This window comes from Narcine bancroftii, chromosome 5 (assembly GCF_036971445.1).
Source record: "Narcine bancroftii isolate sNarBan1 chromosome 5, sNarBan1.hap1, whole genome shotgun sequence".
NCBI lineage: Eukaryota > Metazoa > Chordata > Chondrichthyes > Torpediniformes > Narcinidae > Narcine > Narcine bancroftii.
This window is the reverse complement of record NC_091473.1, coordinates 79,149,308-79,173,051: the sequence shown is the minus strand read 5'-3', so window position 1 is coordinate 79,173,051 and position 23,744 is coordinate 79,149,308. Positions and strand designations below refer to the sequence as shown.

Below are 23,744 nucleotides of genomic sequence, written 5' to 3'. Positions count from 1 at the left end.
TTGGGTCTGGTCCCTCCATTCCTTCCGGCAAACCAATAATCTTTATATTGTTCCGTCTGGATTGGTTTTCCAAATAATCAATCTTTTTCACAAAATTTTTGTTTTGAGTTTGTAAATCTTCGACCATTTTGGTCATATCTGAAACTTGATCCCGTATTTCGTCTATATCTTCTTCACACAAATTAAATTTATCTCTCACTTCAAGCTTAAAAGCTCCAAACTCAGCCATCTGTTGAGAATGTATTTTCACCAGAGTATTAAACCTAGTACCAAGTTCAATCATAATCTTAGATAATCCCTGCATTGTATAAGATAATTCAGATTCAAGATTCACAAGAATCTTTTCAATTGGAAGAGATTCTGGCTCAACAGATTCCTGCTTCTTCTGCATAACCAAAGGGTCTTCTGTTGCTTCCTTCATTCTGGTTGCCTTCCTTGTAGTATAGCTGCGTGTGGAAACCCCAGCCACAGCCCTTCCAGCAGTGACTGGAGGACACTGGCTGGGATTTTCCCCAGTCCATAATGTATTAATTTCTCCCAGTACATCAAGTTGTATAGGTTCTTTTATCTCAAGAGGTGCAGTTTGCAGTGCCACCGCTACAGTTGACAAATGCCTTTCCCCAGCCGGTACTTCAACTGATGTTACTACAAGTGGTTCATTCATAACATTGCCGTCAGATGCTACTGCACATGTGCGAACCTGAGTAACTCTTTGTTCTAAAGGCTGTTTGGCGCCCTCTTTAGGGGGCTCTACCGATGTAACATTGATCTCTACATCCGAAAGCTGTACCTCTCTCCTGGGATCCATTTCAGGCTGAGACCCGGTGTCTTTCCTGTAGGTAGGCTCCAAAACTTGAACTTTTGGAAAATGTAGTTTTTTGATGATCTGTTGTCGTTTTTTTTTTGCTCTTTTCCACCAATTGTACCATCATAAGTTAAATTAACAGCACTGAAGTTATCTAAACTTTTAAAGAATTTTAACGGGCATTTCTAGACAAAACAATAAGATAGAGTCAGGAGAGGACTAGAAGGCACGTCTGATCCTTACGCCATCTTGCCATGCCCCCCGTTGTTGACAAGTCTGATTTTGACAGGGAACCAGCTGTTCCTGAACATGGTGCTGCAAATCTTGTGGCACCTATACCTTTTTCCAGCTTGTGCTGGGTGTGGATCCTTGATGATTGCTGCTGCTCTCTGACGGCAACTTTCCCTGTAGAAGTTCTTGATGGTGGAGAGGGTTTTAACCATGATGGCCTGGGCTGTGTACACCACCTTTTGCAGGCTTTACACTCAGGGGCATTGATGACTCAATACCCAGACAGGGATACAGCCAATCAGCACACTTCCCACCACACATCTGCAGAAATATCGCAGTGTTTCCAATGTCATACGAAACCTCTGCAAACCTGAGGAAGTAGAGGTGCTGATATGCTTTCTCCATGACACCATTAATGTGTTGGGCCCAGGAAAGATCCTCCAAGATAGTGACTCCCAAGAACTTTTTAAAAATTTGCTCATCCTCCCCACCTTTGAACCCCCATTGATCACTGAATCATACACCTCTGGTTTTCCACTGGGTGGCACGATTAGCGCAGTCGTGAGTGCAACACTATTATAGTGCCAACGACCTGAGTTCAAATTCAAGGTACCTCTATTTTCATGTACAGAACATGAAATATTACATGAAATTGCCTTCAGCCTGCCATAAGTGTCATCCAGCGCCCCTCACAGAATGAGAGAGAGAGAAACAAAAGAGAATCCTTTCAGCGTCATTGAGTGTCTGTGGATTTGCTTCCTCAATGGCCAGATAGACTGCAGTTCGATCCATCACCAACTGGAGGTACAGATCCAAACCTCGGACACAATCAGGAAGCCTTCAGCATCTAAGGCCCTTTGGGAGCACTTGTCTTTAGCACCTTCTTTAATCCTGGCTCCGCTACCTGGTTCTCACAAGCCAGTCTCCAGCAGCCCATGCGGGTCCACTGACTGCAAGTGGCTCACAGACTGCTGAGCCCCTCACTCATCTGCTGACACAGTGACCATCCTGTAGGGTTATCCCTATCTCATCTGGGGGTGTTCTCCCTGTTTCTGATGCCCTGCAGTGATCTGCTGCTTCCCGGAGATTGCAACTCCCCTACGGCCACTGCAGAGCACAGGCCCTGCCATCTTGACCACAGATCCGTGGTTGCAGGACATTAGTTTAAAAACACAATCAGCTCCTCTAACAGGCCAGTTAATGCCCGTACAGTACCAACAGCATTAGGGCCAGACAGATGAAATCTTCAGAGCAGTGCTGTGTCTCCTGTCTGCTGGGCCAACAACAGTGACAGTGATGCTGTTACAGCAGTTCCATTACAGCTTTCTTTACGGTGCCATCTGTAAGGTGCTTGTAAATTCTCCCCGTGACTTGTGTGGGGTTTTTTCTGGCGCTCCGGTTTCTTCCCACCCTTCAAAAAATGTACTGGGTTTCTAGTTTAATTGAATGTATTTGGGCAGCAAGGGCTCTTGGGCTGGAAGTGGCTGTTACTAAGCTGTATCTCAAAAAAATAATAGGTGATGAGAGAGACCGAAGGTCTGGTTGTCAGTCAGCACATGGGGCAGTTGATGTTAGTATTACTGTCTGTGCCAGGGTTGAGACCAAGCTTCTCGTTACACTGCTGAGAATCACACCAAATAGTCCAGGCAACCAAAAGTAGTCATCTTAGGCAGCTTCCCCAAATCAAGCAATAGCTGAAGCATCGATAATGGAGAGGGTTGGGGGGCTGTGATGAAGGTTGGAGACGTGGAAAAACCACTCTCCTGGCAGAATTAATTAAAAACCAACTAAAAATAAAATGTTTAAATTTTTCATAAATTTAAGAGCTCTATGAACTGTGCATCAATCAACATACAATGGCTACAAGAGAGGGAATGTCACAAGTAAGAAAGAAAATGGCTGTTAAAGAGGATAGTATTGCTGAAGAAGTTGGGCCTACCTTGATGATGGATCCACGTGCTATGACGGTGAGAATTAACATGACTGCAGTGCCACCTCAACCAGAGAGCTGGTGAAGATGGCACTAGAGTCCAGAAGAAGACTATTGAACTACAAACATTGCAGGAACAACTGCACATGCACAAAGATTCGCATAAGTATCTTTGCGAACAGCCTGTTTCCCTATGGGGAGCAACTCAATCTACTAAGTTGTTGGTTACTCGCGTCGCGAATCAAACCTATTTGCATTCACAGATTGAAATGGGTATTGAATCTGTTCGTTATTCAAGTGACTCAGAGGGACAAAAAGAAGAACAAGATACAAAAAGAGAAGAATATGAAGGAGGGGAAGAGGAATTTAACAAACTCAAGCAATGCATTTTCAGTATCCTGAAGCTAAAATTAAAGCTATGGAAGTTCAACAGCAAACTTATTCAACAAATGTAGTTGTTATCTAAGCAAATGAATATACAATTTTTTTTACCTGTAAGATCTGATACTAAGGCACAATTTTAATATGTCAAAAATGAAATGAAAAATATGAAAAAAGAAATGGCAAAATATACTGTTTTTTTTAAATTTATTTTATTAAAAATATGGAACACTTCACGAACTGCGTGTCATCCTTACGCAGGGGCCATGCTAATCTTGTCTGTATCGTTCCAATTTAGCATATGTGCTGAAGTTGTTGATAAAGTGAAAATACAAGTTCAGAAAATTGAAGATGATATTCAAGATTATTCCTATGAAGTAGAACAATATAAAAATACAGTTAATAATTTGGAAGATTCTTTAATGGCTTGGAATGTACAAAGAGAAAATCTTTTACAGAAGATTGATGTATTGGAAAATCATAGTTGCAGGAAGAATGTTCAGATTGTGAGGCTTCCTGAAGATTTTGAAGGCCCAACTCCAGTACAATTTTTTTCAAAATTCCAGAAATTTTGGATCCTGAGAACTTTCCAAATGGCCTTGAGCTGGATAGAGCACATAGAGGTAATAGGGAAGAAAAAAAATTCCGGGACAGACACCATGTTCCATTTTGATTAGATGTTTGCATTATCAAGATAAAGAAATTATATTGAGATTGGCAGTTCAAAATATACAAAAGCATCAAGGACTATTGGTGGTGGCAAATAATATAGTATTTTTTGTGGATTTAAGCATGTCAGTTGTGAAAAGAAGGAAGGAAGTCAATCCTCCAAAATATGTTCTTTGGAAATAGAGATATAAATGATCTTTTTGATAGCCAGTCATACTGAAGAAAATCAATCATGTTTCTTTACAGATGAAAATGAAGCTTTAAAGTTTGCATATTTTCTTCCAAATCTTAAGATCAGCGCATGGATGCTCAGAGCCAGACTTCTCAGCAAAATTTTGGAGAGAAAATTGTACAACAGATGACAGAACAGCAAGAGATGGTAGAGACTGATGATGATCAACTGAATAAAGATCTTGAAGAAGCTTGTCATACTTTTAAACAAACTGTTTGATTAAAGTAATCTATATTCTGTCCAGGGTGGGGGGCGGACTTTTTGCTTTCTCCTTCCATAGCCACGTGCCACCTTATGGCAAATGCTACTTCCTGTATGGTAGAGGGAATTAATACTAATCTTATCAGTACTTTCTGAGGTTTTTTTTTACATTTATATTTTTTCTTTAGTTTTCATTTGGAGATGTCAAATTTAATTGTAGGTTTTATCCAGCAGGATGGGTGGTGAGAGTTCTCCAATTTTCAATTTAATATTGACGGATAAAAATCAATTAAGATTTGTAACTTTTAATATTAAATGGGTTTAATAATGAAATTAAGAGGAAAAGGCATACATTTTAAAAATTGAAAATTGATATTGCCTTTTTACAAGAAACACATTTAACAGAAAAAAAACATCAAATATTAAAAAGAGATTGGGTTTCAAGTGGTGTCTTCTTTGTTTAATTCTACAGCAAGAGGAGTTGCTATTTTAATTAATAAGAAATTACCTGTTAGGATTTAGTCTGTGGAAGATTTGTTTTAGTAAATTGTCAAATTTATTTAGGAATGTGGACATTTATGCATCTAATGTTGATGATACTTTTAGGCACATGAAAATATTTTAATTGGAGGGGATTTTAATGGTTGTCTTGATACAATTTTGGATAAATCACAGAAATCACTGGACAAAAACTGCAAAAAAGATTTTGACTTTGATGAAGGATTTAAATTTGATAGATGTTTGGCAAAGGTTGAATCCAAAGGAAATGGATTATTCTTTTTATTCTTACAGGCATGACTCATATTCTAGAATAGATAGGTTTTTAATGTTGGCACAGTTACAAGTAAGAGTTATGCATGCAAAATATAAAGCTAAGATTCTATCTGATCATTCACCCCTTTTGAAGTCATGTATAATTTCTGGAGGCAAAATCGTCTTTTAGATTGAGATTTAATTCTACATTGTTGAAAGAGTAGATTTTTGTGAGTTTATAAGGAAACAAATTCAAGAATTTTTAGATGTTAATTCTAATTCTGTAGATAATAAATTTATCTTATGGGATGCTTTGAAAGCTTATTTAAGAGTTCAGATAATAAGTTATTCAAGGAAAATTAAGAAGGATTATGTTAAAGAATTAGATTGTTTGGAGAAAGAAATAGAAAGTTTAGAAAAAGATTTACAGAAAAATTCTGAAAAAAAAAGAAAATTTAATAAAAAAGAAATTTTATTATAATTCAATGCTCTTATAGAACTGAAAAAATAACTGAGAAAACTAAACAAAAGTATTATGAATTAGGGAAAGATGTAAGTGAAGATGTAATAGATTCTTTTTTGAAAAATATTAATTTGCCACAGTTGAATCAAGAAGATAGACAAGAGTTGGATAAATCTTTTACAGAGAATGAAATTGAAATGGCTATAAGAGATATGCCAAATGGAAAGGCACCCGGTGAAGATGGGTTCTCTATAGAATTTTATAAAACTTTTTATATTGATATATCTTCTATTTATAAGAATGTAATACAGCAAATTTATAAAACTTTTCAATTACCTGAATCTTGTTCTAATGCAATAATTACGGTTATACCAAAAAAAGATAAAGATACTTTACAGGTTTCTTCTTATTGACCAATATCGTTGTTAAATGTAGATTATAAAATTGTAGCTAAAGCTATGGCTAATAGACTGGCTCAATATTTACCTAAAATAATACATAAAGACCAAACAGGATTTATAAAAAACAGATATGCATCTGATAATATTTTGCGACTAATTACTTTGATAAATAAATTTAAATCTCAAATGAATTATCCAATAGTGGTTTCATTAGAATCAGAAAAGGCTTTTGATAGAGTGGAATGGAAGTTTTTATTCAAAGTACTTGAGAAATTTTGTTTTGGTTCTTCGTTTATTGGATTGATAAAGGCCTTAAATAATAGTCCGAAGGCTAGAGTTGCTACTAATGGACAGATCTCAGAATCTTTTGATTTAACGAGGTCTACTAGACAAGGATGTCCATTGTCACCTGCTTTATTTGCTATAGTTATTGAACCTTTGGCACAGTTAATACGTCAAAATGAAAATGTTAAGGGTATGAGAGTTTTGAATGAGGAATATAAGATTAATTTATTTGCAGATGATGTTTTATTATACCTGGTGCACCCTGATATTTCTTTACCAGCAATTCAAGAATCTTTAGAAAATTATGGTCAATTATCTGGCTATAAGGTAAATTGGGCTAAAAATGAAATTTTGTCACTCTGTAAAGATGATTATTCGATTTATAAAAATATTATGAAATTGAAGTGGACAAAACAAATTAAATATTTGGGAATTAATGTCATTGCAGAATATCAAGATTTATATTCAATTAATTACCTTCCCTTAATAAAAAAGATTAAACTAGACTTGATTAGGTGGAAGGACTTACCTTTAGGTTTATTGGGGAGGATTAATACTATAAAAATGAATATTTTTCCTCGGATGCAATATTTATTTCAATCAATTCCTTATTTTTTTTTTTAAAGTTTTTTTTAAGGATTTATACAAAGCAGTTAGAGAATTTTTATGGAAGGGAAAATTTCCGAGGGTAGCAATGAAAAAATTGATGTGGGACTTTCAATTTGGAGGTTTGAGATTACCCAATTTTCAATATTATTATGAGGCAGCTCAATTTAAATTTCTTAGTGCATTAATGAATATGGATGATCCGCCCAGTTGGGCAAAGATAGAACTGGCAGTTATTTTAGAAAAATTTCCACATGAATTTTTGTTTCGATGGAATAAAAATTTGTTACGAACTTATGATGTTCCAATATTGAAACATTTATTGAATCTATGGACGAGTAAACTTGATAAAATGGGGCTTACAAATAAATGGTCTGGGTGATTGCCATTATATAATAATCAACTTGTTCCTTTTACAGTCTCCAATATCACTTTGAAACAATGGGAAAGGAAAGGAATAAAAAACTTATCTGATTGTTTTTTTGAAGGACATTTTTGTTCTTTTGAGGAATTACAAAGGAAATTTGGTATTAGTGGAAATTCTGTATTTGTGTACTATCAGTTAAGATCATTTGTAAAACAGATATGTGGTCAGAAAATGACTTTATTGCCCGAAACTAGCTTTGAGAAATATGTACTTTCAATACCAGAAAAGGGGTATATATCTGATTTGTATTGTATTTTACAAGAAAATGAAAGTAAGAAAGATTGGGATAAAGATAAGTTGAAATGGGAAAAAGATTTAGGTTCTACAATAGCTGAAGAAGCTTGGATGGAAATTTGTCAAAACAGTATTCAGAAATTGATTAATGCTAGATTAGCGATGATTAATTATAATTTTATACATCAATTATATTTAACACCAGAAAAATTTAAAAAATTTGGTCTTAGTAAGTCAGATTGTTGTTTTCGTTGTGACCAGACAGCTAGTACTTTTTTTACATACTGTCTGGTCCTGTGACCGTTTGCAACAGTTTTGGAAAGGTATTCAATCTATATTTAATAGATTATATAATATTTGTGTCATATTAGATCCTGATATATTTTTATTAGGGAATATGCAATCATTAATTGATTCAGGATTAAATGATTATCAGATTTCTTTTATCTATTTAGCTTTAGCAGTGGCCAAGAAATGTATAGCGTCTACTTGGAAAGATAGAAATATACTAACTTTGGACAGGTGGTATTTAGAGATGAAGTCTTGTTTAATTATGGAAAGGATATCTTTTTCAATTCAAGATAAGATGTCTTTTTATAAGTTGAAGTGGACTCCATTTGTTAAGTATATGCAATTAAGTTTAATTTAAGTATGTTCCTAGATGTAATATTTTAGATCTGATTTTTTAAAATTATTTTTATTTGTCATTTTTTTTTTCTTTGTGTGTGTGTGTTTTTTTTAAATACATAATATTATTAATTTTACTAATTCTTCACTCTTTATTTTGGGGGAGGGGAAGGGTGGTTTTTTTTATATATAGATTTTTTAGTTCTTGTATATGTGGGGGGGGGGTTAGGTTGAATTAAGTTAGGTTATTAATGTTGTATTGTAATGATATTATTTTATTTTATATCTTTTCTTTAAATGTAATTTTTCTTTTTATTCCTGTGATAAAACCTCTAAATAAATTTTTTTTTAAAAGTAGGCCAAAAATGGCCCATCGAGCCTGCTCTGCCATTCAATACGATCATGGCTGATCTAATTTATGACCTAACTCCAACTACCTGCCTTCTCCCCATATCCCCTAATTCCTCTATCATGTAACAATTTATCTAACCGAGTTTTAAATATGTTTAATGAAGCAGCCTCAACCACTTCCCTGGTTAGAGAATTCCAAACATTCACTACTCTCTGGGAAAAACTATTTTTCCTCATCTCTGTCCTAAATCTATTCCCCCGAACCTTGAGACTGTGTCCTCTCGTTTCAGTTTCCCGGCCAGCTCAAAAAACCTTCCTACATCTATCCTATTCATGCCCTTCATAATCCTATATGTTTCTATAAGATCTCCTCTCATTCTTCTGAACTTGAGCAAATACAATCCTAGACGATTTAATCTTTCATCATAAGTCAACCCCTTCATCCCACTTACCACTCTCCGCCAACCTGAAAAACTCCCATTTATCCTGACTCTCTGCCTCCTGTCAGACAACCAATTTTCAATCCAGGCCAATATACTTCCCCGGACTCCACTTTCCTGTAACTTACTGAGAAGTCCCTTGTGCGGGACCTTATCAAATGCTTTCTGGAAATCCAAATATACAACATCAACCTGTTCTCCTCTATCCACCGCACCCATTATATCCTCAAAGAATCCTAACAAGTTTGTCAAACAAGATCTTCCCTTTCTAAAACCATGTTGCGTCTGCCTGATTGAACCCTTATGTTCCAAAAGTTTCACTATTTCATCTTTAATGACGGCTTCAAGCATTTTTCCAACTACAGACGTCAAGCTCATTGGCCGATAATTTCCAGTCTTCTGCCTACATCCCTTCTTAAAAAGTGGCGTGGAATTTGCTGTCTTCCAGTCTGCCGGGACCTGCCCAGAATCCAAGGAATTTTGGTATATGACCACCAATGCATCAACTATAACTTCTGCCATTTCCTTCAGAACCCTTGGATGCATATCATCAGGACCAGGTGATTTGTCTGGCTTTAGTCCCATTAGTTTCTCCATCACTACTTCCTTTGTAACAACTATTTTATCAAGGCCCTTCCCAACATTCGCATCCTTATCTCCGCATTTGGGCATGCTGGACACATTTTCCACCGTGAAGACTGACACAAAATATTTGTTCAATGCCTCGGCCATTTCCTCATTTTTTGCTACCAGTTTTCCTTTCTCATCCTCCAAGGGTCCTATGTTAACTCTGGCCACCCTCTTCCGTTTTATATATTTATAAAATTTTTTGCTTTCTGTTTTTATATTTTGTGCCAATTTACTTTCATAATCCTTTTTCCCATTTCTTATTACCCGCTTTGTAACCCCTTGTTGTCTCTTAAAGTTATCCCAATCTTCCAGTTTCCCCACTGCTCTTTGCAGCTTTGTACACCTGCGCCTTCAATTTTATACTCTCCTTTATTTCCTTTGTTAACCATGGTTGATTTTTCCCTCCCTTGCTGCCCTTTTTCCTGACCGGAATATATTTTTGTTGAACATTACAAAATATTTCTTTGAAAATCTTCCACTGTTCCTCAACTGTTTTATCAATTAGCCTGTGCTCTCAGTCCACTCTGCCCAATTCCTCCCTCATCCTATGGTAGTCACCCCTGTTTAAGCATAATATATTAGTTTTAGATCTAACTATTTCCCCTTCCATCTGAATGAGAAATTCAATCATACTATGATCGCTATTTCCCAGATGGTCTCTGACTATTACATCATTTACTCCATCTATCTCATTGCACAACATTAGATCCAGGAGAGCATTTTCTCTTGTTGGTTCCTTAACATGCTGCTCAAGAAAGCTATCGCGGATGCATTCTATGAAGTCCTCTTCCAGACTCCCACGACCAACTTGATGTTGCCAATCTATGTGGAAGTTAAAGTCCCCCATGACTACTGCTGTATCATTATTACATGCCTCACTTATCTCTCTATTTCCTGTGCCATTAAACTATTGTTATTTGGTAAACCAAGGTAAACTGCCTCAGGATCTTCGTGATGCCACCATCATCACCCTGTACAAAAACAAAGGCGAGAAATCAGACTGCTCAAACTACAGGGGAATCACGTTGCTCTCCATTGCAGGCAAAATCTTCGCTAGGATTCTACTAAATAGAATAATACCTAGTGTCGCTGAGAATATTCTCCCAGAATCACAGTGCGGCTTTCGCGCAAACAGAGGAACCACTGACATGGTCTTTGCCCTCAGACAGCTCCAAGAAAAGTGCAGAGAACAAAACAAAGGACTCTACATCACCTTTGTTGACCTCACCAAAGCCTTCGACACCGTGAGCAGGAAAGGGCTTTGGCAAATACTAGAGCGCATCGGATGTCCCCCAAAGTTCCTCAACATGATTATCCAACTGCACGAAAACCAACAAGGTCGGGTCAGATACAGCAATGAGCTCTCTGAACCCTTCTCCATTAACAATGGCGTGAAGCAAGGCTGTGTTCTCGCACCAACCCTCTTTTCAATCTTCTTCAGCATGATGCTGAACCAAGCCATGAAAGACCCCAACAATGAAGACGCTGTTTACATCCGGTACCGCACGGATGGCAGTCTCTTCAATCTGAGGCGCCTGCAAGCTCACACCAAGACACAAGAGAAACTTGTCCGTGAACTACTCTTTGCAGATGATGCCGCTTTAGTTGCCCATTCAGAGCCAGCTCTTCAGCGCTTGACGTCCTGCTTTGCGGAAACTGCCAAAATGTTTGGCCTGGAAGTCAGCCTGAAGAAAACTGAGGTCCTCCATCAGCCAGCTCCCCACCATGACTACCAGCCCCCCCACATCTCCATCGGGCACACAAAACTCAAAACGGTCAACCAGTTTACCTATCTCGGCTGCACCATTTCATCAGATGCAAGGATCGACAATGAGATAGACAACAGACTCGCCAAGGCAAATAGCGCCTTTGGAAGACTACACAAAAGAGTCTGGAAAAACAACCAACTGAAAAACCTCACAAAGATAAGCGTATACAGAGCCGTTGTCATACCCACACTCCTGTTCGGCTCCGAATCATGGGTCCTCTACCGGCACCACCTACGGCTCCTAGAACGCTTCCACCAGCGTTGTCTCCGCTCCATCCTCAACATCCATTGGAGCGCTCACACCCCTAACGTCGAGGTACTCGAGATGGCAGAGGTCGACAGCATCGAGTCCACGCTGCTGAAGATCCAGCTGCGCTGGATGGGTCACGTCTCCAGAATGGAGGACCATCGCCTTCCCAAGATCGTAATATATGGCGAGCTCTCCACTGGCCACCGTGACAGAGGTGCACCAAAGAAAAGGTACAAGGACTGCCTAAAGAAATCTCTTGGTGCCTGCCACATTGACCACCGCCAGTGGGCTGATAACGCCTCAAACCGTGCATCTTGGCGCCTCACAGTTTGGCGGGCAGCAGCCTCCTTTGAAGAAGACCGCAGAGCCCACCTCACTGACAAAAGGCAAAGGAGGAAAAACCCAACACCCAACCCCAACCAACCAATTTTCCCTTGCAACCGCTGCAATCGTGTCTGCCTGTCCCGCATCGGACTGGTCAGCCACAAACGAGCCTGCAGCTGACGTGGACTTTTTACCCCCTCCATAAATCTTCGTCCGCGAAGCCAAGCCAAAGAAAGAAACTATTGTTATTTGGTGGGCGATAGATAGCACCCACCAATAATTTTTTCCCTTTGTTATTCTTTATCTCTACCCAAATGGACTCAACATTATGCTCTTTAGATCTTATATCATCCCTCACTACTGCCTGGAGCTCATGTTTGATTAAGAGTGCAACTCCACCTCCCTTACCATCCTGTCTATCTCTTTGCACCACCTGATACCCTTGAAAGTTTAATTCCACATTATCATATGGCATGCCCCCTTAAATTTATTATTTGATTTGGATAAATTACAAAGTTGGATCGAAACAGAATCAAGTAAAATAGGAGAAGATTCTATGCAGGACTTTATTTATGAATGGAATTCAAAATTGTCAATAGGAATTAAAGATATGCCTATTTTCAGACATTTGATTGAATTATGAAATAAAATAAACTATGAAATAGATTGAAAAGATTTAATATCTCATAAAATGCCTTTGTACCAAAATAGACTTATCCTTTTTTCTACGAATATTCAATTTTTGAAAATTTGGAATCAAATGGGAATTAAGAAAGTATCGGAATGTTTTGAAGTTCATATATTTATTTCTTTTCAACAAATGATAGAGAAATTTAACGTGCCAAATAATACTTTTTTCTATTATCAAGATAGGGTTTTCTTGGTTGATAAGTTAGGTCATGATTTAATATTACCTAGGCAGAATGAATTACAAATATTGATAAGAGGGTAAATAAGTTTATTTCAAAGATGTAAAGATTACTTTAAAAATTTGCTCCCAAATTAGGAATTCACAAATCAAGATTAAGATGGGAGATAGATTTAAATAGACGAATAGATGAAAATGATTGAAAACAATTATGTAAATAAAGTATGACAAAAATTATTAATGTGAGATATACATTAGTTCAATATAATTTTTAACATCAATTATGTTTATCTCCTCAAAAATTAAATAAGTTCTATTTTAACATTGTCTATGTTTTAGATGTGGTTGGTTCTTTTTTTCATTCAACTTGGGAGTATTCTAAGGTAAAGCCTTTCTGGTTACAGGTTAAAAAAAATTTGGAGAAAATACTAAAAGTTAAACTCCCACAAGATCCCATGTTGGGTAATATTAAAATGGTTAGTATTAAATTATGATTAACTATGTATCAAATTGATTTTTTTAAAACAATAGGCTTTAGCGGTTTCTAGGAAATGCATAGCCATTACTTGGAAATCAGATACGAATTTACAGATGGAGAGGTGGCATGCAGAATTATGATCATATATTCCATTTGAGAAAATAACAAATTATGTAATAAATATCATTTTTTTCTTGAAAGTATAGAGCGCATATTTACAACATTTTGGTTTTAAGGTGCAACAGACTCTTGAGAGCCTGTCCCTCTGATAACCCTTAAATCCATTATTATGTAATGAATTAATAATTTTTATTGACATTCTCCTTTATTCTCTTTTCTTTCTTTTTTATATATTAGTTTGCATTAGTGGGTGAGTGGTGGAGACATTGGGATAGATGTTTTCTTTTCAGATACATGTATTTTCTTTATGTATACTTATATTCAATATGTATGTATGAATGTGGTTTAAAAAGTATTAAATAAAATGATTAAAAAAATAATGGAGAGGGTTTGGCATAAGGTACCCATCACAGCAATTTGCAAAGATGAGAGCACATGAGATCACTGGCAAACCTGCTGCAGCTGAAAGTTTTTTATCCCTCCACGTTGTTGTTCTCCTCTTTCCTCTTCTCTTCTGTGTCAGATCCCCATTCCTCTGAGCCCTCAGTTTTTCAAATAAATTATCAGTTTCCTCAAATACCCCTAACAATTTGGCTCCCACAATTCAGAATAGAGATTTCCAGACCTTCTTCCTCTGATAGAAGTTCCAAAATACTACCCCTAATTTTGTAACTATTTCCCCCATCTGAGATTCACAGCAGCATTCTAACCTCAGTTAGAAACTAGAGTACAATTTAGGCTGAAACTCGTTTATTCGACTGAGGGACAACTGAACAACTTGATGTATCATCATTCAGAAAAAACATTAAACTGAAGCTTTCTGTCTGTCCTCCCAAGTGACTCCACAGAATATTCACCAAAATGCTTTCAAAATGTTTTTACTGATCCTACCTTCATCTCTTCCTCATTCCACATATCAACTACCCTGTGTGAAAATTTACCCCTCAGATCCCCTTTAACCCTTCTGTCTCACAATTTAAATCGACACATTCTGATTTTAGATACCCCTATTATGGTTATCCATCCCATTTCTGGCTCCCATAGTTTTGTAACCTCTATCATGTTACTTCCCAGTCTTGCTTGCTCCAGGAAATGCTGGAAATATTTGTGATGAATCTTGACATCTCCCTCTAGATCTAATCTCAAACTGAAGAAATTTCCATGTCAAAATTATATCTCATTCATGGACACTAATTCCCAGTCAAGGGACAAGAGTTTTCAGCATCAACCCCATTATGTCTAAAAATGATATTTTCAAAGGAAATAATTTCTTATTCTACTCATTTTCTCTTCACAGCTGTCAACATATACCATTCTTACAGCAACAACACCAAAACAAATCACCTGCCAAACAAACAATTTTCTGTCTATTGTTGTAAAAGCAAAATGCTTTTCATGAAGTCCTTTCATAATCTCCAAAGCACTTTATAGCCAATTAAGTACTTAGGAAATTGTTATAGGAAACCAAAGGCAATTTGGCATCAAAAACTCCTGCAGAGAGCATAGAAATATTGACCAGATAAATTTTGATCAGCATTTATGCAGCATGCTCCAGAAAGATAAAATGTCAACTGATATCCACAAACAATATCATTCATGCTAGCCTCAAACCATTCAACTAAATCTGTGAAGTATAACTTGGTGATCTAACAATCTGAAATAAACGCAGAATGTTGGAAATACACAGCAAGTCCAGCAACATCTGCAGAGAGAGAAAAACAGTATTAAATTCCTGGTCAAAGAATCTGATGAAGCATGTTTGATTTCTTTCCACAGATGCTGTCAGGCCAACGATTCCAGTTATTTCAAAAAATCTTTTTGATGAGTTCAAAGTTTTTTTTCAAATACTCAGTCACTACCTAATAACAACTTCCAAAATTGAGTGGTGTTGCTGATGGTTTCCCTTTTCCAAAATTTGTGCCTATTCTCCCCAAAATCCTTGACCCTTTCTTTACCTTTCTGGGGTAACCTAAAAGTCAACAAACCTGAAACATCAGTCACTTCTCTCTCCACAGATACAGCCTGATCAGCTATTTCCAGCATTTTCTGTTTTCATTTTTAAGGTTTTCGGGATCTGCTGTTTTCTATTAAATCAAAGTTCACTTTCCTGATGTTTCTCCCAAATATTATGTCAGAACAGGAAAATTAAACCTTTTTTTTGTGTGTTTGTTATCCACGTCCTTTTAGACTGAATATGCAGAGCTCTCAGTATTTTTTTCCTTTGAACATACTATGAATTGCACCAAGGCCCAATTTCGTTAACAACCCAGGACAAAGACCATTCCCCCCGCCAAGGAGCTGCTCACAGGCTACCGAGCATCCCTTCACCGGACGGCCTCCATTCTGCCCTCGTCCGGGACATCCGTAACGGGTTTAAAACGACCCGGAGCGAATGTCGACGACATCGACCTCAGGCAACGGCATGTCCATCAAAGCCCTAATGAGGGATCCGGCGGCTGAGCCACCAGAGGGAGGATTTGGGGTGGATTTAAACGAGAGATTTCCACAAAGAAGACCAGCGGGGCCCATTGGGCGACCAAGACCATTGCTCTCACACATCTCACCAACACGTACAGCTTGATGCACGAATGCAATTCATACCGTACACCGGCGATTGATCGCAACGCTTGGCGAGGGGCTCCCTCCACTGCCCGCCCCACCTGGTTTTATCGTCGCTCGCTGCCGACCGTTATATCTTTTTCCATCCCTCGGCTGCCAGCGCCAGCAGCAGCCACGGCCCAATCCAGCAGGAAGCGCGCTCTGCGCCTGCGCGCCCGTCACCGCAGCAACGAACAGCGCGACCCAGATTTGACAGGCCAGTCGAGCTTTCACGAGCCTTACCTTGAACAAAGCAAAGTTCCTGCTGCTCTCCAGATGAAGGACGCATTCAGGCTATCTCTCCTTCAGCTCGACATTGTACCGGGTTGGTGATGCTATTGTCTTGGCGCCTTCACAGCTCGCAACCAATCATGGCTGGAGGACCACTGGGTGGACGGAGCAGGCGATCAATCCGTTCCTTTTTTATGCAGAGGACTCAAGCAGGGATTGATCCACTTTTTGAACGCTTCGCCTACCTGTGTAATCGCGTCGAAGGGAGCATTGGGTCATGTCTGACTTTATCTGCCAAGCGAGGTAATGCCAGAGGCGAAGTGGGGCGAGTCTAAAAAAGCGTTCCGTGTTGCCGGATCAAAACGGGAAAGGAAGATGGTAAATGGTGTGGTCAACCACTGAGTGCATCTGGACACACCCATTGGCCGACTGTGCCTGTGGCTCCTCCCACAGCAGAGCAGAGCGGAGGTGCATCATGGATGTTCGAAAGCTAATAAAAGCCTATCAGTTTGTTCAACTTCAGTCTTTTGGTGTATCAGATGACAATGAGATTATGTTCTGTTTTAACAAGAGAGGATACAAATAACCTCCCAAGGATGTTGGGAAACATAGAGACTAATGCAAGGGAGGAGCTGAAAGAAATCAGTATCTCTAAGGACATGGTCTTGGGGAAATTGAAGGCAGATAAATACCAAGGCCCTGATAATCTACATCCTAGGGTACTTAAGGAAGAGGACATTCAGATAGCAGATGATTTAAGAATTATTTTCCAGAACTCGATAGACTCAGGATCAGTACCCATGGATTGGAGGGTAGCTAATGTTACTCCACTATTTAAAAAGGGGGGTAGAGAAAAAGCGGGGAATTATAGGCCGGTGAGCCTTACATCAGTAGTGGGCAAAATGATGGAGTCCATTATTAAGGATGTAATAGCGGAGCATATGACTAGCAGAGAAGGGATCGGACAGAGTCAACATGGATTTACAAAAGGTAAACTGTGCTTGACAAATCTATTGGAATTCTTTGAGATGCTGACAGGTAAAATAGATGGGGGAGAGCCAGTGGATGTGGTGTACCTGGACTTCCAAAAGGCCTTCCATAAGGTCCCACATAAACGACTGGCATGCAAAATCAAGGCTCATGGGATTGGGGGCAAAGTATTGATGTGGATTGAGAACTGGCTGGCAGATAGAAGACAGAGTTGGGATAAATGGCTCGTTTTCTGAGTGGCAGGCAGTAACCAGTGGGGTGCCACAGGGATCTGTACTGGGACCCCAGCTGTTCACAATTTACATTAATGATCTGAATGAGGGGATTGGATGTAATATCTCCAAATTTGCAGATGACACGAAGTTGTGTGCACTGAAGAGGGAGTCAGGAAGCTCCAGTGTGATTTGGATAAATTGGGGGACTGGACAGATACATGGCAAATGCACTACAATGTGGATAAATGTGAGGTTATCCACTTTGGTAATACAAACCAGAAGGCGGATTACTATTTGAATGGCAATAGATTGGGAAATGGGGAAGTGCAGAGAGATCTAGGGGTACTTGTGCACCAGTCACTGAAGGCAAACATGCAGGTTTAGCAGGCGGTTAAAAAGGCAAATGGTATGTTGGCCTTCATATCAAGAGGGTTTGAGTATAGGAATAAGGATACCTTACCGCAGCTGTACAGAGCTTTGGTGAGACCACACCTGGAGTATTGTGTGCAGTTTTGGTCACCTTATCTGAGGAAGGATGTTCTTGCAATGGAGGGAGTGCAAAGGGGATTCACCAGGCTGATACCTGGAATGGCAGGAATAACTTATGAGGAAAGATTGCACAAATTGGGATTGTACTCGCTGGAGTTTAGAAGATTGAGAGGGGATCTCATAGAGACCTGTAAAATTCTGGCAGGACTGAACACAATGGATGGGGGAGTCCAGAACCCGGGGCCATGGTTCGAAGATAATAGGCAAGTCATTTAGGACTGAGATGAGGAGGAATTTCTCTACCCAGAGGGTGGTGAATCTGTGGAATTCATTGCCACAGAGGGCAGTAGAGGCAGGTTCATTTAATATATTTAAGAGGGAATTAGATATATTTCTTCAGTATAAGGGAATTAGGGGTTATGGAGAGAAGGCGGGGACGGGGTACTGAACTTTAAGATCAGCCATGATCTCATTGAATGGCGGAGCAGGCTCGAAGGGCCGAATGACCTACTCCTGCTCCTATCTTCTATGTTTTTTTTCTATGTCTTATTGTGTGATGTAAATATTAGATCTATTTGAGCTATAAACCACTTACTTTAATGTGAGAATGAAAAACTTGGTGGCTTCTTTTGAAGCTTTACTCAACTTGATTTGTACAGTTAGAATTTAAAAGAAAGGTGCGAGGTGGCAGCTAGAAGCTGATTGGAGGAAGAAGAACAATTAAGAATAAGTTTGTAATATTACATTGTTCCCTCCTTAAAAAAAAACACTAACAGTATCAAGCAACACTTTATGGAGGGGGTGGGCGTGGCAAGATGGCGTAAGGATCAGACGTGCCTTCCAATCCTCTCCTGACTCTATCTTATTGTTTTGTCTAGAAATGCCCTTTAAAATTCTTTAAAAGTTTAGATAATTTCAGTGCTGTTAATTTAACTTATGATGGTACAATTGGTGGAAAAGAGCAAAAAAAAAACGACAACAGATCATCAACAAACTACATTTTCCAAAAGTTCAAGTTTTGGAGCCTACCTACAGGAAAGACACCGGGACTCAGCGTGATATGGATCCCAGGAGAGAGGTACAATGTTCGGATGTAGAGCTCTATGTTACATTGGTAGAGCCCCCTAAAGAGGGCGCCAAACAGCCTTTGGAACAAAGAGTTACTCAAAGGCATTTGTTAACTGTAGAGGTGGCGATGCAAACTGCATCTTTTGAAATAAAAGAACCTATACAATTTGATGTACTGAGAGAACTTAATACATTATGGACTGGGGAAAACCCCGGCCAGCGTCCTCCAGTCATTCTGGAGAGGCTGTGGCTGGGGTTTCCACACGCAATCATACTATAAGGAAGGCAACCAGAATGAAGGAAGGAACAGAAGATCCTTTGGTTATGCAGAAGAAGCAGGAATCTGTTGAGCCAAAATCTCTTCCAATTGAAAAGATTTTTGTGAATCTTGAATCTAAATTATCTTATACAATGCAGGGATTATCCAAGATTATGACTGAACTTGGTACTAGGTTTAATACTCTGGTGAAAATACATTCTCAACAGATGGCTGAGTTTGGAGCTTTTAAGCTTGAAGTGAGAGATAAATTTAATTAGTGTGAAGAAGATATAGACGAAATACGGGATCAAGTTTTTGATGTACCAAAATGGTCGAAGACTTACAAACTCAAAATAAAAATTTGGTGAAAAAGATTGATTATTTGGAAAACCAATCCAGACGAAACAATATAAAGATTATTGGTTTGCCGGAAGGTATGGAGGGACCAGACCCAAGAAAATTTTTTACTGAATGGATTCTGCAGGTGCTGGGTCAAGAACATTTCCTGGAAGGTATAATACTGGAACGTGCTCACAGAGCCTTGCGTAGAAGATCTATTTCAGGTCAAAGTCCAAGACCTGTTTTGGTTCGTTGCTTGAATTATTACGACAGAGAAATAATTTTACGAGTGGCTATTAGAAATGCACAACAGAGAAAATCACCCTTGATGACTCAAAATAATCGAGTTTTCTTCTATGCGGATTTGAGTCAAGAAGTTATGTTCCAACGACGGGAATTCAATCCTGCTAAAGAGTTGTTGTGGAAGAAAGGTTACAAGGCAACCTTTAGATATCCAGCTGTTTTGAAGGTTTTTCAAGATGGTTGCCAACCAAAGTTCTTTGATTCTCCAAAGGAAGCTATAGCATTTGCTCAAGAGCTGCCAATTACTCAGTTTCAACAGAGACATAGTCTGCCGCGATCTCTAAGGAGACAAGAGATGGAAGAAAAGAGAAGTGCTCCAAGAAGGAATGGTTGTAATGGTGACTCGGCAGATGGAGCTGATTAAAAGAAGAGTTGTCCTTTTTTTTTTCTAATGTCTTTTTTTAAAAAAGGGATATTAAATAATGATGATGTTAGTTTAAGATGAAGTGAGAGTTGGGGGAGAGAACTGGATAGGCACTATTTCCTGAAAGTCATCTGCTACGTGTGAGTTATCTCACACCCATTCTTTTTTGGGGAGTTACCGCATTGCGCGGTTTAGATGGGAGGGGGTATTTTTAACCTCCTACCCGTTTTTTTTCCCTTTTTTTTGTATTATTAGATTAAAGAGTGAAGGGGTTTTTTTTTGTTTAATATAAAAAAAAGCATAAGAAAGTATTTGATTGTTTAAAAAACTAAAAATTGATGTGTTTTTTTTGTAAAGTTTATTCAGTAGTTAAGGAATATTTGAAATTTAAATGTGAATGGGATGGATAAGTTTTTTTAAATATTTTTTCTTTAACTTTAAGGTGAAAGGAGTGGTAATTCTGGTGTATATTATTTTGCTATTTTAGTTATAGAACGAAGGGAATAATGGTGAAAGTTATAAATTGAATTGTACAATTCTTAATGAGGCTTGAATTTTGTTTGTGGTTTATGCTCCATTTGTTGAAGATATAGATTTCGTTGTAGATGTGTTTTTATTATTTGGATATCTGAATTTTAATGTAATGATTGGGGGATATTTAAATGTGGTATTGGAGCTTTTATTGGATAACTATTCAAGAGTAAAAGGGAAAAATGGTGGAAGAGTACTAAAATTGAATTGTACAATGCTTAATGAGGTTTGAATTTTGTTTTAAGATGGTGGTTTATGTGACTAATATGATGATAGATGTGAAGTTAGTTGATATTTGGTGAAGGTTTATCTTTATAGAGAAAGTTTTTTTTCCATGCTACAATTTTTTTTAAGAATTGATTATTGTTTAAGAATTTTTGATAGATAATGTTACTAACTTTACTAATTTTTTATATTAAGTTTGAGTTAAATATATGTTTCATCTTAACTCCGTTTGTTAAATATACGCATTTAAGTTTGATTTAAATATGTTTTTTAAGTCTGATATCTTAGTATTAATTACTTTTCTTTTTGTTAGTATTTTAATCGGTTATGTTTTTGTTTTTTTTTTGTAAGTGGGTTTTTCTTTTTCTCACATATATTATTAACTTTATTAATTCTTCACTCTTTATTTTGGGGGGAAAGTGGGGTTGGACTAATTTGAGTTGGGTTATTAATGTGTAATAATTATTGGGGAGGGTATAGTTTATTTAGATTACTGATACTGTATTGTAATTTTATTATTTTATTCTTAATTTTTTTTAATGTAATCCTATGTTTTTCATGTTATAAAATCTTAAATAAAGTTTAAAAAAAAAGCAACACTTCATGGGTCTACTACCATCCATATTGATTGGGAGGTTTTGGTACATGACCAGGTCTCCTTAGTTCTTGTGGAGCTACTGCTTCATCATCCTCCAAACATATTTCCTCCTCCTCCAGTATTGGTACCACCAAATTTATTTTATCTTGTTCCACAATAGGAGATGTGGGGATTGCCTGGGCTTCTGGACACGGTGTCAAGTCACGAACAAACACAGTAGACTCCTGTCCATCTTGGTACCTGATGATTACATATGTTGGATCACTGTCGAGGAGTTCAACTTGATCTACAAATAGTCGATTCTTGTTACTCCTCACAAACTTTCTTAGTAGGAGGGCAGTGAATTTTCATTGGATGAGTGGTGTTGGAATGCAAAAAAAGTTCATGTACATAAAAACAATCTTTTGGAGTTTAGTAGCTCAAAAAGTGTCTAAAATGCTTTTCTGGCAGGTTACGTGATCTAAGGGCCAAACAGACTGCCTTCTATATGATGGTGTTGAACCTCTCTACCTGTCCATTCCTGATTGGGTGGTATGGGGTAGTATTGACTTATGGTAACCCCCTTTTGGGAGAGATAATCTTTCAGATCCTTCACCATGAAGGTGGTGCTTCAATGTTATTTGGCATTCTGCATAGGCTAAATAGCAGATTCAGGCATCTGATCACTGTTGTAGTATGCATATGGGGACATGGAAAGGCAGAGGGGAAACATAAGTATTCATCAACTCCTATAAATAATAAGAGTTGCACAAAATTGTAGTCAAGGGTCCCTTGAGATCAATACTAAGCCATTCCATAGGTTTTGTTGTTTTGATAAGAGTTCCTCCTGGTGGATGGTAGAATTGAGGCTTTAGTTCAGCACAGAGTCTGCATGAAGTACAAGTCTTCTTGACATCTTTGGTAGAAAAGGGAAGATTGCTCTGACAAAATATAGCAGCCAAGTTATTCCTGGATGACAAAGTCCATTGTCAAAGTCAGCAAGTGTGGAGGTGGTTAAGGCTGAACAAGTGTACGCTCAACTAAATGCATTAGGGACCACATTTTCTTTCCCAGGGCAGTATTGTGTAACAAAATGCTGCAAGTTCCAACCTCCGTTTTTGAATCTTTGCATTGTTTATCTTTGTATGCTTTTTACTGTCAAACATAAAGAGCACTGACCTCTGATCAGTAATCAAGCTAAAGTGGTGCTGTGCCAGGCAGTGGCTCCATTTGTACACTGCCTCAATTATGGCAGTCGCTTTTTTCTCGACAATGTGGTAGTGCAATTCACTTCCTCTCAGTGTGTTCGATATGAATGAAACAGGCCATCCTCCTTGGTTAAAGACAGCAGAAATAGCCACATCAGATGCATCACACTCTACCTCAAAGGGTAAGTTTTCATCCATTGAGTGCAGGGTGGCTTTCTCCAACTCTCTTTGCTAAGTTAAAGGCATTCAAGGCTTTTTCCTCTATTGGAAACTTCTCTGTATTTACCAAAAGTTGAATCTTGTTAGAAAACCCATGAATACATTTGGCATAATAAGCAAACATCCCAAGTACCCTTTTTAAGCATTGAAAATTTTCTGGTGGAGAATGTTCTTGTCATGGTCAAAATTTCTCAGGATCTGGCTTGATTATACCATTCCCCATCCAGTATCCAAGGACATTAATGGAATTCACAGACTTTAAATCATTAAGTGTTGGGTCCCTCTGACTGATGGTCTTTAGGAATTTATTTACATTTTGATCATGTCCCTCCACACTATGTCCAGCAATAGTGATATTATCAAGGTAATGGAAGGCACCTTGCAGTTTTTCTTCTCTAACTTGTCCATAGCTCTCTGGAAGGTGGCTACCCCATTTGAGACTCCAAATGGAATCGTACAAAATTGGTATAAATGTCCATTGGCTTCAAAAGCTGTATACTTCTTATGTGACTCCTTCAGTGACTTTTAAAAAATTTATTTTTGGTTTTCAAGCATATATCAGATATACAGCCTTTACATAAATAAAGAAAAATAGCCTATTTACATACAAAATATAAATCCTCATTTTTTAATTAAAAAATACAATGTCCAAAC

The 23,744-nt window shown here is 38.0% G+C and overlaps 1 protein-coding gene and 1 pseudogene across 8 annotated transcripts in view; both read right to left on the bottom strand.

Moving 5' to 3' along the window:
* Positions 1-16,755, bottom strand: part of wdr47a (WD repeat domain 47a) — an 89,806-nt gene extending 73,051 nt beyond the window's left edge. For 3 of the 8 annotated variants that reach the window (XM_069937958.1, XM_069937957.1, XM_069937962.1), the window contains exon 1: positions 16,076-16,213. Coding sequence is in view for 2 of the 8 variants with exons in the window: in XM_069937963.1 (XP_069794064.1) it covers positions 16,316-16,361 (46 nt within the window). In the remaining 6 variants the exon portion in view is untranslated. Of the gene's footprint in view, positions 1-16,075; positions 16,220-16,315 lie in introns of those variants that run through there. The other 5 variants (XM_069937960.1, XM_069937956.1, XM_069937963.1 and 2 more) reach the window with 4 other exon arrangements.
* Positions 3,565-3,654, bottom strand: LOC138765598 (U6 spliceosomal RNA; annotated as a pseudogene).
* Positions 16,756-23,744: the final 6,989 nt, after the last annotated feature.